This window comes from Schistocerca piceifrons, chromosome 6 (genome assembly GCF_021461385.2).
Source record: "Schistocerca piceifrons isolate TAMUIC-IGC-003096 chromosome 6, iqSchPice1.1, whole genome shotgun sequence".
Taxonomy (NCBI): Eukaryota; Metazoa; Arthropoda; class Insecta; order Orthoptera; family Acrididae; genus Schistocerca; species Schistocerca piceifrons.
The window spans coordinates 90,180,089-90,195,467 of NC_060143.1; the positions used below are offsets into that span (position 1 = coordinate 90,180,089).

At 41.4% G+C, this 15,379-nt stretch overlaps 1 protein-coding gene across 3 annotated transcripts in view; it reads right to left on the minus strand.

Annotated features, from left to right (window-relative positions):
* Window positions 1-15,379, minus strand: part of LOC124802567 (probable aminopeptidase NPEPL1) — a 49,877-nt gene that overhangs the window by 28,978 nt on the left and 5,520 nt on the right. For all 3 annotated transcript variants that reach the window (XM_047263436.1, XM_047263438.1, XM_047263437.1), the window contains exons 4-6: window positions 13,039-13,350; window positions 11,080-11,307; window positions 9,575-9,753 (exon numbers count right to left, since the gene is read on the minus strand). In XM_047263436.1, the coding sequence (XP_047119392.1) occupies window positions 9,575-9,753; window positions 11,080-11,307; window positions 13,039-13,350 (719 nt within the window). The remainder of the gene's footprint in view (window positions 1-9,574; window positions 9,754-11,079; window positions 11,308-13,038; window positions 13,351-15,379) is intronic.

Genomic DNA, 15,379 nt, shown 5'->3' on the forward strand with positions numbered 1-15,379 from the left:
CTGTGGATAAAAGAAAAGTGGACCACCCTGCGGCACAACATGCAGCTGAATGTAACATGCTTGATTTCACAGATTGCTTCACAACCAGGGCCATATGGATCCTCCCCTCCACCACCAGCTTTTCTGAACTGCACAGATGAGAGTTAACCTTACAACATGGTCTCTGTTCCCGAAATCAACCCTGCCTCAATCTGCGGTTATGTACTCTCTCCCCACACCCTCATCCAATCGTTTCCGCCCTCTCTGTCCTATACCTCTTCCCAATTTATGTCTCCTCACTCTCCCTCTGTGCTGCTCTCTTCCAACACATCCATCAGACTTTCCCCTTCTCTTGTCCTCTCTTTTTCCACTCTCTGTATCTCATTCCCTCCCTCACAGCTTCCTGAAGCTGTACCTGGTAGCCTTGTCTTGCTACCATCTAGCTTCTTCATGCTCCACCAGGCAATGCTGACCTCTCCACACCCCCTGGATCCAAGTCAAGCTTTGCTATCCCTTACCCTTCCCTGCTCCACTCTGGATTGTTGCTCCCATTGAATGTGACAGCTGGAGCAGCTGGAGACAGAGGTTGTGTGTGTGTGTGTGTGTGTGTGTGTGTGTGTGTGTGTGTGTGTGTGTGCGCGCGCGCACACGTGCATGTGCTGTTGATATTCCAATCTTTACTTTCCATTGTTAATTTTTCACTGCTGACAGAAAACAATTCAATGCAATTTGATTTTCAGTTAGATGTTCACAGGGGAAACATAATACGCTGCTATTGAGACAGCCAAATGCCTTAATTAAATCAAGTAACCAGAAACTGTTTACAATTTCTGAAGCCTTCTCACTGCCTCCCAGAAACCAACACTTACATATGAGTACTGCTTATACAATGATTCATCAAATGCCTCTGGCAATGCAGATAATAAGAGTTGCTGGATATGTACTTTTACAAGAGAAACTGTTTTAGAAAGTTAATAATCTCCCCGACCCCTCCCACCCATAGTATAACCTTCAAATCTTGTTTACAAATAGAACTTACCACACTAAGATATATGTTAAAGATCTTGCCATAATCACAAAATCTGCAGAACATCACATAATAATGGGCTAACTCATACCTCCATAGAGTCTGCCTATTTAATGAAGGTATGCTTATTGCCAGAGAAAACTTTCAGCAACAGAGATAGCTGTGACCTATTTTCACTGTAAATAAGGATTTTCCCTCTTATTAGATAAGACAGTAATTTTGTTTACAGTTACCTGGCACTTTTACACCAAAATATTACTTAGAAAATGTCCCTTCCCAGCCACTTTCAGATGTTAGGCTTACATACTGAGACGGAGGTCATGGAGAGATTTAAATGATGTCACTGCAGTACTTCAGCATCAGCAATTTCCACATTATTATCCCTGAGCTCGCTCACAGTTTTTAACAAGCAACAAAATTTTCAATTTCATTATCTGTCACTGATTCACTATTTTTCCCACTCTATAAGCTGTGTGAAGTTAATTTTCATCACACCCTGACCATGTGTATACATGACATCAAATCACATTCACTTTCTGACTGCCGTTTTAACATTTTCCAATATTCTTTAGCTACTCAGACTGTTAATTTCCTCTCTGACATCCACTATCATATTTCATTAAGCTCTCCCCACATTCTCTTACAAACCAAATTTTACAAGATCTGCAGATCCAACAGGTGAACTGACAGCTAATATTACTGTCAACATAAATTTAGACCACACAACTGGCAAGTGCCAAGTCACCATCTCTAATTTTCTTAAGTGGGATTGGACCACCAGCCTTTGGGGTCAATAAAGTATCCAGGCCCACGACCCTGCCCAAAATGTTCCAAGACATGCCCAGCAACAGACTGTTGGATGCTACCAACAGAAAGAGATTAAGTGCAGCCATTCATTCTAAAAAATAGGTCTGTAGTGATCATGCCAACATACAATACAGTGCAAATTGTAATTGAGCTGCTGTAATCCAGAAATTGTTTTTAAATTGTTTGTGTGTATGGTAACTGCCCAACATCCGTTCTATATGGTATAGAGATGTCTTTCCTTGTAACATTGCTTATATTCTATACAAAATTTTCCTCCATTTTCCTCAGTTTCATAAACTGAACCTTAATTTGTCTGTAAAAAGCATTTTCTAATAAAAATGCCTAGTGGATAGTTGGTTGGTTAGACTGGAGAAGGGACCAAACTACGAGGTCATCAGCCCCTCGACCCGGGAATAACTAAAACCAATAAAACCTCACACTATAAGAGGGAACTACAATGGCCACAAAAATTACAAACTACAAAAACAGAGAAGGAAGGAAGAAGGCAGAAAGAGAGGAGGGACAGAAAGTGATTAATGACAGGAGCATGAAGGAAAAAGCACAGGTAGCCAAGACAGACACTCAAGATAAAACAGACCCCATAAGGAAAGGAGTGGGAAGGCAGAGGGCAGGGGTGAACCACCAAGCCCAGTCGAAGCTAGTCAAGTTGGGGCGAAGGGGGGAGCAAGACGGCCTGCCAACCCCCTCCACCCAGTGATAACGTTGCAGGTCCTACCATTAAATAAAGCGATAAAAACCCCCATCATGAAGAAATCATAAAACTAGATCAGCTGCTGAGGCACTGTCAGTTAACGCAAGGGGTAGCGGGTCAGGAAAGCTAAAAGTCCGTTGCAGGGCGGCTAAGTTGGGACAGTCCAGTAAGAGATGAGCCACAGTCAACATCGATCCATCACGACAGAGAGGGGGTTCCTCATCACGGAGGAGATAAGTGAGTCAGCTGACTCACCAGGCTTTCAAGGAGCTTGCAGAGGGTGTTGGTAAGGTTAATTGGATGGTAGCTATCCAACTGAAGAGGTGGCTTCCTAGACTTCAACACCGGAATAACAATGTTTTCTTGCTACTGGGTAGGAAATACCCCTTCACTCCACACACGGTTGGAAAGGGTCAGTATACGACGGTGGCCAGCCACCGATAAGTGTTGGAGAATTTGATTATGTATCCAATCTGGCCAGGAGTCGTGTTGGGACAAAGGGCAAGGGCACTGGCGAATTCCCACTCGCTAAATGGGGCATTGTACGGCTCCAAGCAGTGAGAAACGAAAGACAAAGGCAGGCATTCCAAGCACTCTTTCAGGAGGAGGAACTTGGGCGGATACTGAGTCGATGCAGAGGCTTGGGCAAAGTGTTGAGAGAAATGCTCTGCGACAAAGTCTGGATGGGTAAGGACAACACTATGCACAGAAATTCCTGCAACACCGGTGGGAGGATGATGGCCAAAAATTCGCCTGAGTTTCACCCAGACTTGTGAAGAGGGGGTGTGCGACCCTACGGCAGCCACATATCGTTCCCAGCAAATCCGTTTCCGAAATCTGATTAGGTAATGGGTGCGGGTGTGGAATCGTTTAAAGACCAGAAGGAGAGCAGTAGGAGTGTTGAAGAGCATGACAGCGGTCTTTTATGGCCACAGCAATTTCCGGAGACCACCAAAGGACCATCTTCCGACAGGGGGCAACCCAAGGAAAAAGGGATGGCTGAAACAGCTGCGGAAAGGATAGCGGCAGTCAAAGTCTGTGTAGACTCATCAATACCGCTGTGTGGTAGTAGAGGGGAGATGGTAGCAGAGAACGCACCCAAATCAGCTTTAGAGAAGGCCCACCTGGGAGGGTGATGGAGCGAGATACACTGAAGGAAGGCAAAAAAATCGGGTAATGATCACTGTCACATAAGTTGTCGTGGACACCCGACTGAATGGAGGGAAGAAGGCCGGGACTGCAGATGAGAGGTCAAGGGCAGAGAAAGTGTCATGTACCACATTAAAGTGTGTGGTTTTGCCGGTGTTTAGTAGACAGAGGTCAAGTCCTGCCAGAACAGCTTCAACTGTCCTGCCCAGGGCAGTATTTGTGTGACTACCCCAAAGAGGGTTGTGGGCATTTAAGTCCCCTAGAAGCAGGAAGGGAGAAGGGAGTTGTTGAAGAAGGGTGGTTAGGGCAAGGGATGTGGGCGGCCTATCAGATGGGAGGTAGAGATTATAGATTGTGATTGGAGTGGCCAGATGTACCCAGAGTGGCACGGAGGGGAACCCATTTACTAACAATGTCCTTGTGGACCAAGATGTAAACACCACCAGAAGCCCGCAAGGGGCCAATACAGTTCCAACAGAAAGCATGGAACCCACGAAGGATGGGTGAGTAAGAATTGACAAAATGAGTCTCCTGGAGAGTAATGCAAGCAGTAGAGTAGGAGGAAAAAAGGGGCCGCAACTCCAGGAGGTGATGCAAATAACCATTACAATTCCACTGGAGGATTCTCAAGTTGGAGTCCAAATGGGAAGGGAACGGATCGGAGCCAGTCACACCGCAGGGTCACCATCTGTCACCGAGAAGGATGGGGTAATGTCCATATAGGTGGGGTGAGACACTGTTGGTTCATTGGCTGGAGGAGGGGAAGGCGGCACCTCAGTGGGTACCAGAGGGGCCTTGCCCTAAAATGCCTAGTGGAAAACAGAAAAGTAATACCTCTAAAGATTTGATGTAGAAATGTAAAATGTGCATAGGCTCTGATCGAGGGCAGTAACAGCAAGGATTTAAAGCAATAGGCTGTGGATGGTATAGTTCTGAGCTCTTAACTATGTAATACTTTCTGAAGAAATTGTCTTATTTTGAGCACCTTAGTGCAATGGTGGATATGCCAAATTGATTTCAGTGAACCCAGTTCATGTAGTTAATGGAATTTCGGCAAGGTTATATTGTGGAACTGCCAAAGACCAGGTGGCCCATCAAAGAAATGTTGCATGTAGTTGTCAGTGGTGTATTAATATCAGTGCTGGTAATTCAAGGATCCTCGCAGATTTGATTCTGAACAGCAGCAGCATACAGAACACACCTTGGTTGCGGTATCAGATGAACAGCCATAGTTGGAATGTACATTTACTACAGTGCTATTGTTGCCTCAATAGTGTCAGCTAGGAGCATCAGAAATTGTTGACTGAAAACAGGGCAATGAGAATGTGGATCACTAACATGCTTCCTCTCAACCCCACGCATCCCACATCACGATGTGTAGCAGAAGAGAGGAACGGAAGGTTAGAAAGTACAAAGTTGTACTTAATGAAGAGACCTGGCTCTCTTTGGTGTCGGTGACTGGCATTTGTAGGCATGGTGCCAAGCTAATAGAGCAAAAACTAGTAGACTGTATCAAGAAGTCATGTATGGGGACAGCTCTTGGGCATCACGGTATGGGGATCAGTGACTGTCCACTTCTGGTGTTTGCTGAGGGAACACAATAGCACAGAATCATCCACCCCCTTCTGTTGTTGCTACTAAATCTGGGAAATGCACTCTTTCTCAGGATCAGTTTTCAGATTTGCCTTATTACTTCACACACTCTCAAAGATTTTCAGCAGCACCATTTATCATATGTAACGACAATGAACTGGAAATTTGTCCAACAATGTGTAATACTGGCAACACCCCACAAACTGTGACAAAACACATGGAAGCAAAACATAATAATACAACCTACAATTATTCATTAATTCAGCATGTGCTGCAGATAACATAAAGAATGAAAATATTCAGGTAAGTGGAATGCGTCAAGGTACACATAGTAAAAGACAAGCAAATCATAGTACTGTAGTATTGTATAGCTAGTGCCTATGATTCTACTAGCCTTCAGACAGCTGTATAGTAGAAGTGATCTGCATTCCTTGCTTGCTCATCTGCATTCCTCGCTTGCTCGCTATAAGGACTCCCGCAATCACAAGGAAACAATCCAATGTAAATCTAAAGCTGCGGGATTGAAAGTCTCTTCACGTTTGCAGCCAGATACTAAAGTAAATTAGATTCAATACTTTGGCAATCCTGCTGTTTGCCATCTTCAGGACTGTTTTCCTCCACATCTCCAGCAGTAGCCCCAAGTCCTGGGGGTGCAAGTCTCTCATGCAGGTGTCGCTACCAGCACTGGCACTATCTCGCTGCAGGAAGTCACGTGCCTCCAAGTGCTGGTCGTTGTATCCTTCTGTGACCTAGCTATGAAGGCTGCGGCTCAGCCAATCTATGGCAGTTGTACACTGGAGCAGCACTGTGGCCAGGCGCCAAACATCTGCAGTTTTCAGTACGGACCTCTCCTCACCAAGCACAGCCACAACTCAGTGTCCACCTTGCCACAGTTCCTTAAGCATGGAGTTCCTATCGAGGAGTGCACCAAACTCGCCTGACTGACATCTGCCTGCATCAAAAGTCCAAAGAGCACCTCGCCTGCTGCTTCCAAGCTGTTGATCCTCACCAAGTGCTGCCTCCGGACCACATCGCGAGACATCACCACCAACTTCGATGTCAAGCTCCCAACCTTACACAACAACTACAACCAGATCAAGGACATTTTACTAAAGTAACAGACAATAGGCTGGTACCAAGCCACATATCCAAGATGCTTTGTTTTGTTATTCATAGCGAAACAAGAAACTATTGTTTTCTTTATTCACAGGTAAAATAAACTTCTACTGTTTCACTTAACAGGTTTCCCGTACCTTGTAGCATGCATTTTCATCACACGAATACTTAGTAACTTTGTCTGATCAGTATATTAACAAAAGAATTATCACTATCCTGCTTGATAACATTCACTCTTACGTCTGCTGTTTCCCCATTTATATTAAAGAGCTGCAGGTTATCTCATACCTTAATATTTACTTTATTACATTAGTGTTTTTCACGGTGAATAGTTACCTACATCTGTAAATACTGAGTCCTGTTTACAGTACCTTACTATTTGTCATGCTGCATTACAGTGAACACTGGTATTTGCCCTGTACTAACAGAAATGTTCACTCTTTGAGTCTCAATATTCAGATAATTTATAGAAAAAGTGTTAATGATATATATTATTAATATTCATCTGAACTTGTAAGGATTCTAAGTGTATTGCTTTGTGTGAGATGGGAGACCGTCATGCACACAACTACACTCTGAACCCTACAAAAGAAGGCAAAGTCAAAGTGCAAATAATTTTTGTCTTCCATTGTGATTACACAACCCACTTTCAGGTGAAGCTGATTTTTACCAGCACGATGTATTAAAGAATAGATGTAGCGGGAAGGAACTATAAAAATTCATAAATCCTTAAATCGAGTTCTGCAAAATGTTTGGTTATCTGCTTTACACAATATCCTTACTGCTAGTGCCAGGTGAATGAATAGTTTATTTACATTAAGTGCCCTCTCCCTGAAGCTAATTCCGCAAGACAATAAGGAGTGAAAATATGTAAATAAAGCTAACACAGTCTCCTTGTCCTTAGCTCAATGTAATGAGAGATCCAAGGGTGTAACACATGTAACTCAGCGTCTTAATTTGTTTGTTTGTGTGTGTGTTGATTCCATTTTAATTTGTAATCCAGCTGGACCCTACGAAATTTTAAACACGGCATTTCATTTAATGAATGACTATTAATGCCTACTTCTGGTGCTAGCAGGTCATTTTTGCTAGTTTGAAATTGTATGCTGATAACCAGCTACATGCCCGTTCAGTCATCACCTGAACTTTGTTCGCCAAGGTTCAGTCTGGACCCTTGATTAGTATGCCTGATTTATGAGCAAATATAGCAGTTTTTGAACTACTCTGTAAAGTCATTCGAAGATCATTTATGTAGGTCAAGATTTTTTGTGGGGGTTCCATAGTGGTTGTTACTGTGGTCTTCAGTGTGATAATAGATTTGCTGCTGCTCTCCCTGTTACTCTATCCTGTGCATGCCTCCATCTCTAAATGACTACTGCAAACACATCCTTTTGAATCTGCTTACTGTATTCATCTCTTGACCCCATTCTGTGATTTTTACCTCCACACTTCCCTCAAGTACTAAATTGGTGATACCTTTATGTCTCACCATGGGTCCTATTGACCGATACGATTAGTGCCACGAATTTCTCTTCTCCTCAATTCAAATCGGTACCTCCTCATCAGTTTTGTGATATACCCAGCTAATCTTCAGTATTCTTCTGTAGCACCATATTTCAAAAGCTTCTATTTGCTCCTTGTCTAAACTGTTTATTGTAGCTGTTTCACTTCCATATAAGGCTAAACCCTATACAAAGCCTCTGATCACATACCTATACAAAACACTTCATACACGGCTACAGCCCATACAAATACTTTCAGAAAAGACTTCCCAATGCTTAAATCTGTATCCAATGTTAAAAAATTTCTCTTCTTCAGAAACACTTTTCTTGCCACTGCCAGTCTACACTTTATATATCCACTCAACTTCAGCCATCATCAGTTATTTTGCTGCCCAAAAAGCTAAACTCATCTACTGCTGTCAGTGCCTCATTTCTTAATCTAATTCCTTGAGCACACCTAATTCAATTTGATTACATTCCATTACCTTTGTTTTGCTTTTGGTGATGTTAGTCTTTATCCTGCTTTCAAGGCACTGCTCATTCTACCCAGCTGTTCTTCGAAGTCCTTTGCTGTCTCTGACAGAATTACAATCTCACTGCCAAACTTCAAAGATTTTATGTCTTCTCTCTCAACTATAATTCCTACTCCAAACCTTTCTTTGTCATGGCTGGCTCTCCCCTGGCTATCAGTAGTTTCGACAGAATGTCTTAGCTCCTGGGGTCTGGTTTCGGCTTAGGTGTTTCAGTGCTCTGGCAAATTATTCTTGCAGTATCATATCTCCCATCTCCTCTCCCATTTCCATAATATTGTCTTCAAGTATATTTCCCTTCAGTAGGTCATCTATATACTCCATCATTTAGCTTCCCACTCTTTGCGTAGGACTGGTTTTTCATCGAAGCTCTTGATATTCATACTGCAGCTTCTCTTTTCTCCAAAGGCCGCTTTAATTTTCCTGTGGGTAGTAACTGTCTTCTGCCTAGTGATATACACTTCTAAATCCCCTGGGTTACACAATTCATTCCAAGATTAGTTTCATGCCCATGACAGTCTGTCAGAAAGACAATCTGCTCTTCTATGCAAGTGGGATTTTATTAATACCATAACATTTTAGTATACCGAGTAGAATTTTGTAACAAGCCTATGATTGTGTCTAAGCTCAACTGCAGGGTTGCACTGTAACTAGAGAAAGTTATACAAGATACTGATTTGTTGCTCAATATTATCTATCAACTACATGTGCAATGCCAATACTGTGAGCACTGTTAATAACATTTAATTCACTGTGGATCTCTGCTTCAGAGAACTGATTTTTAATTTTCCTTATTTTTTTCTTTTAAATTTTTGTGCTGAAAAGTTAGGTTTTTATTATTTTATTTTTGTCTATATTTGCAGGGTAGTATCATACTATAGTGAAAGAAGAATATTTCAAATTTATAACAAGGAAAAGTCCTGGCAGAATGTAAATAATTTAGGAGTAAAGGACCACACACTGAAGAGGAGAAGCATTGAGTGATTTTCTGTATCCCTAACTTATTTACATTCAAATGTATATTCTCAAGAGTACAGATATACTAAAACGGCCTATTTTTCCACTAAACACTGAAATGCAAATACATAATAATAACTTCTTTCTGAGGAAATACAAATAGAAAATTTTAAGTTATTTTACATGGAGAAATGATGCTCACCTGCCAGAATAAAGAGTGTGGACATCATCTGGACGTGTTGCATCAGGACCCACAGCATTTTCTGCTAGACAGAAAACAGCATGTAAATTCTGTGCAAAGCCCCTCTCAACTGCTGCCATGAACGCACCAAGTATGGCAGCTGCTCCACCACAGTCACGCTTCATGCCTGGCATAGTAGTCTGGAATCAAAGAATTAACATATTCATACAAATATTGTACATTCAGCTCATCGTGAATGTGAAATCAGTGTCACTAAAGCTAACGTATTGTAGACAGTACTTCATCTACACTAAATATATTTCAGTCCCATTAAACTTAGCAAAGCAGAAATTATTATCTATCTTTATCTTTGCATTATATTTTGACAGTCATGAAGATATAAGGTCAGTCACTCAGAAATGTAGAGCTGACTGTTACTGACTATATGGGCTGATGTTTGGTTAGCATTTACTGCCAATTGTGTAAGCTAAACCTCTTCCATACACCATTAGTTAACCAACTTCCAATTTCTATGAGTGTCAGGAAAGATAAAATATTTCTGAAATTTAAATAAAACACATTTAATCTTAATTCATGGTTTTACCCTGGCTTATGTGCTCTTTTGAGTTGGGATTCCCTATCTATGATGCAATGAAGAATACTAGTGTACTCTCCCAGAAACCTCTAGCCACATGATGAAGTATTTTTTGTCTTCAATACCTGCACCTATCAATAAAAAATGGTCAGTATTCTACGTTGAGACAGTAAAATGATCTTATTAAGTGTGCCTTTTCATTTTCACCATTCATCTACAGTTACACAGTTGCCTGCCAGTTTCTTCCTTTTGCAAAATGATGAATACCCATCACAACTAAAGTTTACATGCTGGAATATTGTAACATTGTTCAACAATCGGTTATGCTGAATTTATTCTGTTATGGATGGAACTTAGATTTGGACAATGAGAGAGAATTATTGAAAAAATGTGTCTGCCTCTAAAAAGAAATCCTTGACATATATGCTAATGGTGTCTTCTTTATAAAATGGATGGTGAGCTTTTCCACCCCCCCCCCCCCTCCCTCCATTGCTAGACAGCACAAGGTTCTCTACTTGCATTTTAATAATATCCATACCAAACACATAATTGGATGTGATAGAAGTTTCAAACAAGAATTCTATATACTGACTGAAATGAGACCTCCTGTCCATATCAAACACTACACAGACTTCTGTGTGAATTTTCAGTACTAAAGCCATCCCTCGAAAATTCACCCATGCTAGTTACTTCATCTCAAATGTGCCCACTTTTAAAGCATTAAAAAACAAATTTTACACAGTACATTTGGATGCCCCAAGATAACACCAAAAAGACATAATTTAAAAATAAATACTAACAAAGAGATAGAGGGGCTGGCCAGTATTTAAAAATAATGTGATGTGCCTGTCTCCTCAACTTTTTCTAGTCGGTGTTCTGTTACTGAGTTCTTCTCACCTTACCCTTTTGACGTCAGTTCTGGATCACTCACTTTTCCCTTGATGCTGAGTCCACCGGTGTCATAAACGATGCCCTTGCCTACCCAGGCAACTGTCTCAGTCGCACCCTGCGGTTCATGGGACAGCACTGCAAGAGCTGGCCCAACAGCTGCTGCCTTTCCGACTCCGTAGATTCCACCAAAACCGCGGGCCTCCAGCTCTTTGCCTCGAATGACAGTTAGTCGCACTCCCGGGTATGCAGCAGCTACAGCTCCCACTTCCTGAACAAAAGCAATTTGCAAAACTTTCTACACACATGCTTTTGGCAGATTTTCACAGAACATGGTGTCTGTATGTGCAGAGTACACATTAGAAAGATATAGCTTGAGCAGAAAGTCTTGCCCTGAGACAGCTTACATGAAATATTCATACAATGGTCTTTTGTTTATCATTAAATAAGATTAACATTTGCTTACACAGATAAATGGTCCGTAACATTTTTACATGAGTGTGAGTTTTTTCTTTCACTTTATTATGTTTACATCAAAATATGATCATATTTGACCACTATGAGAAAGTCAAGGATTTCTGTATGTTCAAGGGTGGTAAAGCATTGTGCACAACAGCAGCTGGTATCACAGGAATGAATGTAGTAGAGAAATTAGGGGAGTACTTTCTTGAATATACAGCAGGTTTTGCAACATTTTCTACATCTTGTATGCTAGTGTGCCTTCCGAGTACAGGGAATTCTGCTGACAGCTATGTCTCCACTGTGGTTTGAGTTTCAATACTGAGACCAAGAAGAGACAACTAAGTGCTGTAATCACATACAGACATGTATGTGAGAGCTGTGATAGTTTGCTAATTAATTACAAATTCTTACAGAAAGGCAATTCACCAAACAGTCAGGTAAAAATAGGTAGACTCATATGTCAACGTGTGTAGGTTAGGGTGATTAATTTTCAGTGAACTGTGACAGAACAAATTTGTGTTTAACAATCCAGATATCAAGGAAGTGGCTACGCATACAAGTTTAAAAATTATGGCAACACAAAGTAACAATCTAGCCTATTTAATTGAAACTTTAAACAATATGAGCAATGCCAAACTTTAATATGAATGGAGAAAGTATTACTTTTTGATTACGTGAACCCTGAAACAGACAAGTTAGGAAAGTGCACTGCTCACTTTGATTAATAAAGCACCAGAGGCTTCCTTTCCTGAACCATTTTATTCAAATAATTCTTACTTACTTGGAGTAGAAGTTTAAAATTATAAGATATTAGGCATGTTTGCTTCAGGCAATATGATCAGGTAAATTATACTATGTTTAAAAGGTGTTAACCATTTTTGTAATGCACCCAACCACCTACAAATAACAGACAAACTCCAAAAATAAGGTAAAGAAGGGAAGTAACACAATGCAATTCTTTATGTTTTCTGTCGTTCCCCTATTTCTTCTATGTAAGTGACGCTGCCGCCTCCACCACCACTACCTACTTGGAGACGTGGTCCACCTATGCAACTAAACGAAAGGCTAAATTGAACAAGGCCTTCTATATATCATTCTCAAAAGAACTGTGATGACAAGATTAGTCTAATTAGCCCATAAATATTGGTATTTTAAGCAGCAAATCTTCCTGTACTCCAAATGCATACGGAATAGAAACACTAACACACAGTTCTGTGGGTCATACAATCTGCCATGCACTTTATAGTTTTTGTACAATATGGAAGTACATGTAATCACAAAAAAAAGTGATATACACTTTCAAAGATCAATACAGTGTGTGTGTGTGTGTGTGTGTGTGTGTGTGTGTGTGTGTGTGTGTGTGTTTACTAATACAGGAGATACGAACAATCAATTCTCTCTTCGTTTGTTGTTTTAAGGATGAACGTCTCTTCAACAGAAATGGCATTAGAGAACAAGCTTTAAGAATGTATGCCTCTTAAACAGAAGTGACATTAGAGAAAAAACAAACAGAACTAACTACCTTACATATGTTACATACCTTGAGGAAGTGATCCACATTCATTACATTGCAAGGCATATCAACAATTTTGGCTGCAAGTCGAACACCAGATGCTGCACTTTCAAGGCAACGCAAATCTTCTTGGCTTAAATGCAGATCTTCAGACTCACTCTCATCTTCAGCACCATTCGCCCCATCAGCAATTGACTCAGGAACCAAGAGGAATTCAACATTTACTACAGTTGGTGTTTTACAGTCCTGTGATGAACCTGGCGACTTTGCAGAATACAGTGGATAGGCACGCGCCACGGCACACGCTGATGCAAATACATCCTTCCGCTCACATACGATCTGCATACATAAATGACATAGTGCACATTTAAAATTCTTATCTAGAAGGTCTGGATACAATAATGTAATCAATGTTAGATACAGCATGCAAGACAATAACACACTAACGTACTTCTGCATTTGACATTTAATTTCAATGCAGAATAGTTACAGGTCTCCATAATACTCTTTGTGCGGATATATCTCGATCTCGCTCGCTCTCTCACACTCACTCACTCACACACACACACACACACACACACACACACACACACACACACATGAGGTATGGTGTGAGGTGGAGGGGATGATGGAAGAGATAAGGTGGGGTGTAGGAAGGACAGTTGGGAGTTTGGAGGCAGGCAGCAGGTGCCTAGGATAGGAATGCGACAGAGAGTGTAAAGTACAGGAATGCAACACGCCAGTGGTGAGTTCTTGTAGTACACAATGACAATGAGTGAATTTGAGGGGGCTATAGAGAAGAAGGAGACACCATGGGGATGTGGGTGAGCATGCAGCATGAGCAGAATTAGGGTTCTGGGGCACAGTGTAAGTGGGTGAAGGTGAGGGGCAGGAGGCTAGCAGGCATTGTGCCAGGAGCATTATGAGAACAAAGAAAATGTTGCAAGGATCACCCCCATCTATGTATCTGAGAGGTGGTGAGGGTGGGGGTGATGGTGGTGGGGATCCAGATGGCATGGGCTGTGAAGCAGCCACTGGAATAGAGCATGTTGTGCTCAGTGATGTATTCTGCCACTGAGCATTCAGCTCTTTTCTTGGTCACAATTTGGTTGGTTGCCATCCATTCAAGTACACAGTTGAATGGTGGTCATGTCCACATAAAATGCTGTGCAGAAACTGCACCATACCTGTATACAACATGACTGCATTCTCAGGTGGCCCTGCCTCCGATGGGATAGGAGAAGCCTATGACGGAACTGGAGGTGTGCTGGATGGGTGTATCAGACAGGTCTTCCAAAGGATATGACCCATACAGTAAGTGTGTGGATGTTTGACACGAGGGCCCTAATATCGTTCAACCTGCACCCCAAGCCATCTTCCCCACAGTTTCCTCTTTCTCTATTGTCTTACTTCCTCCCAGTTCACTCATTGGCTAAAATACACTAATGTCAGGTCTTGTGTTGCTTGTTGGTACTGGTAATACACTGACATTGGTCAAAGCCAATGATAATCACTGAGTATAATGGCTTCTTTCAGCGAAAGATACAAATTGATTACATTTGTTTCAGATATTGAAAGTGCTAGAATAATGTTAATGACCTGGTTATATTAATATTAAGGTTGATTACTGATTTTTGCATTTCTTTGGTGACTCAAAAAACTACATGGGCTGACTGACTGACCTGTAACATAACATGAAGCCTAGGTTAGGTTATAGTTTTCTAAGCTGCTTGTTGGTTGGCGAATCCAACAAGTATCAACCCAAAAATATCACTGCTGTAATAAACTGATAGTGTAGCCCAAGATATAACCTACCTGTATGTCTGATCCACGGTTTTGACAGAAATTCTGACAATATGGTTAAATTATAACCTAAAAGAATAAAATACTAGCTAACTTTACTGACAAATGATAGGGCATTACAAATGAGAATCTCAATGGCTATCTACACCTGACTCATAATTCATTGTGTCGACTCCCCATGATTCATCACATAAATTGTTATGAAGAGCAGCATGCAATAGAAAAAGCTGCAGACACCATAAGTGCACTTTTACCCACTAGTATGTATCATTGTCATTGCCTGCTGGATGAGGTAATCCGCACTGGTAAGAAATTGCATTTCTATCCTGTGCACCTGCTCCCTCTCTCCCTGGGTGTCAGCCACACCTTCTCAACCCTCCCTCCCATTGCCACCTCCTTTCTCCCCTCGGCCATCAACTGACACAATTCCTCAACTTAGCCAAACTGCAGGACTGCAGACTGGGTACAATGTATTCAGCTGGCACAACATAGCCTTGCAGGTATGCGTGTGCGTTGTAAATCAAAAAAGATTCATCTGAAAGCTAGCAAAGTCTTCAGTCTTTTT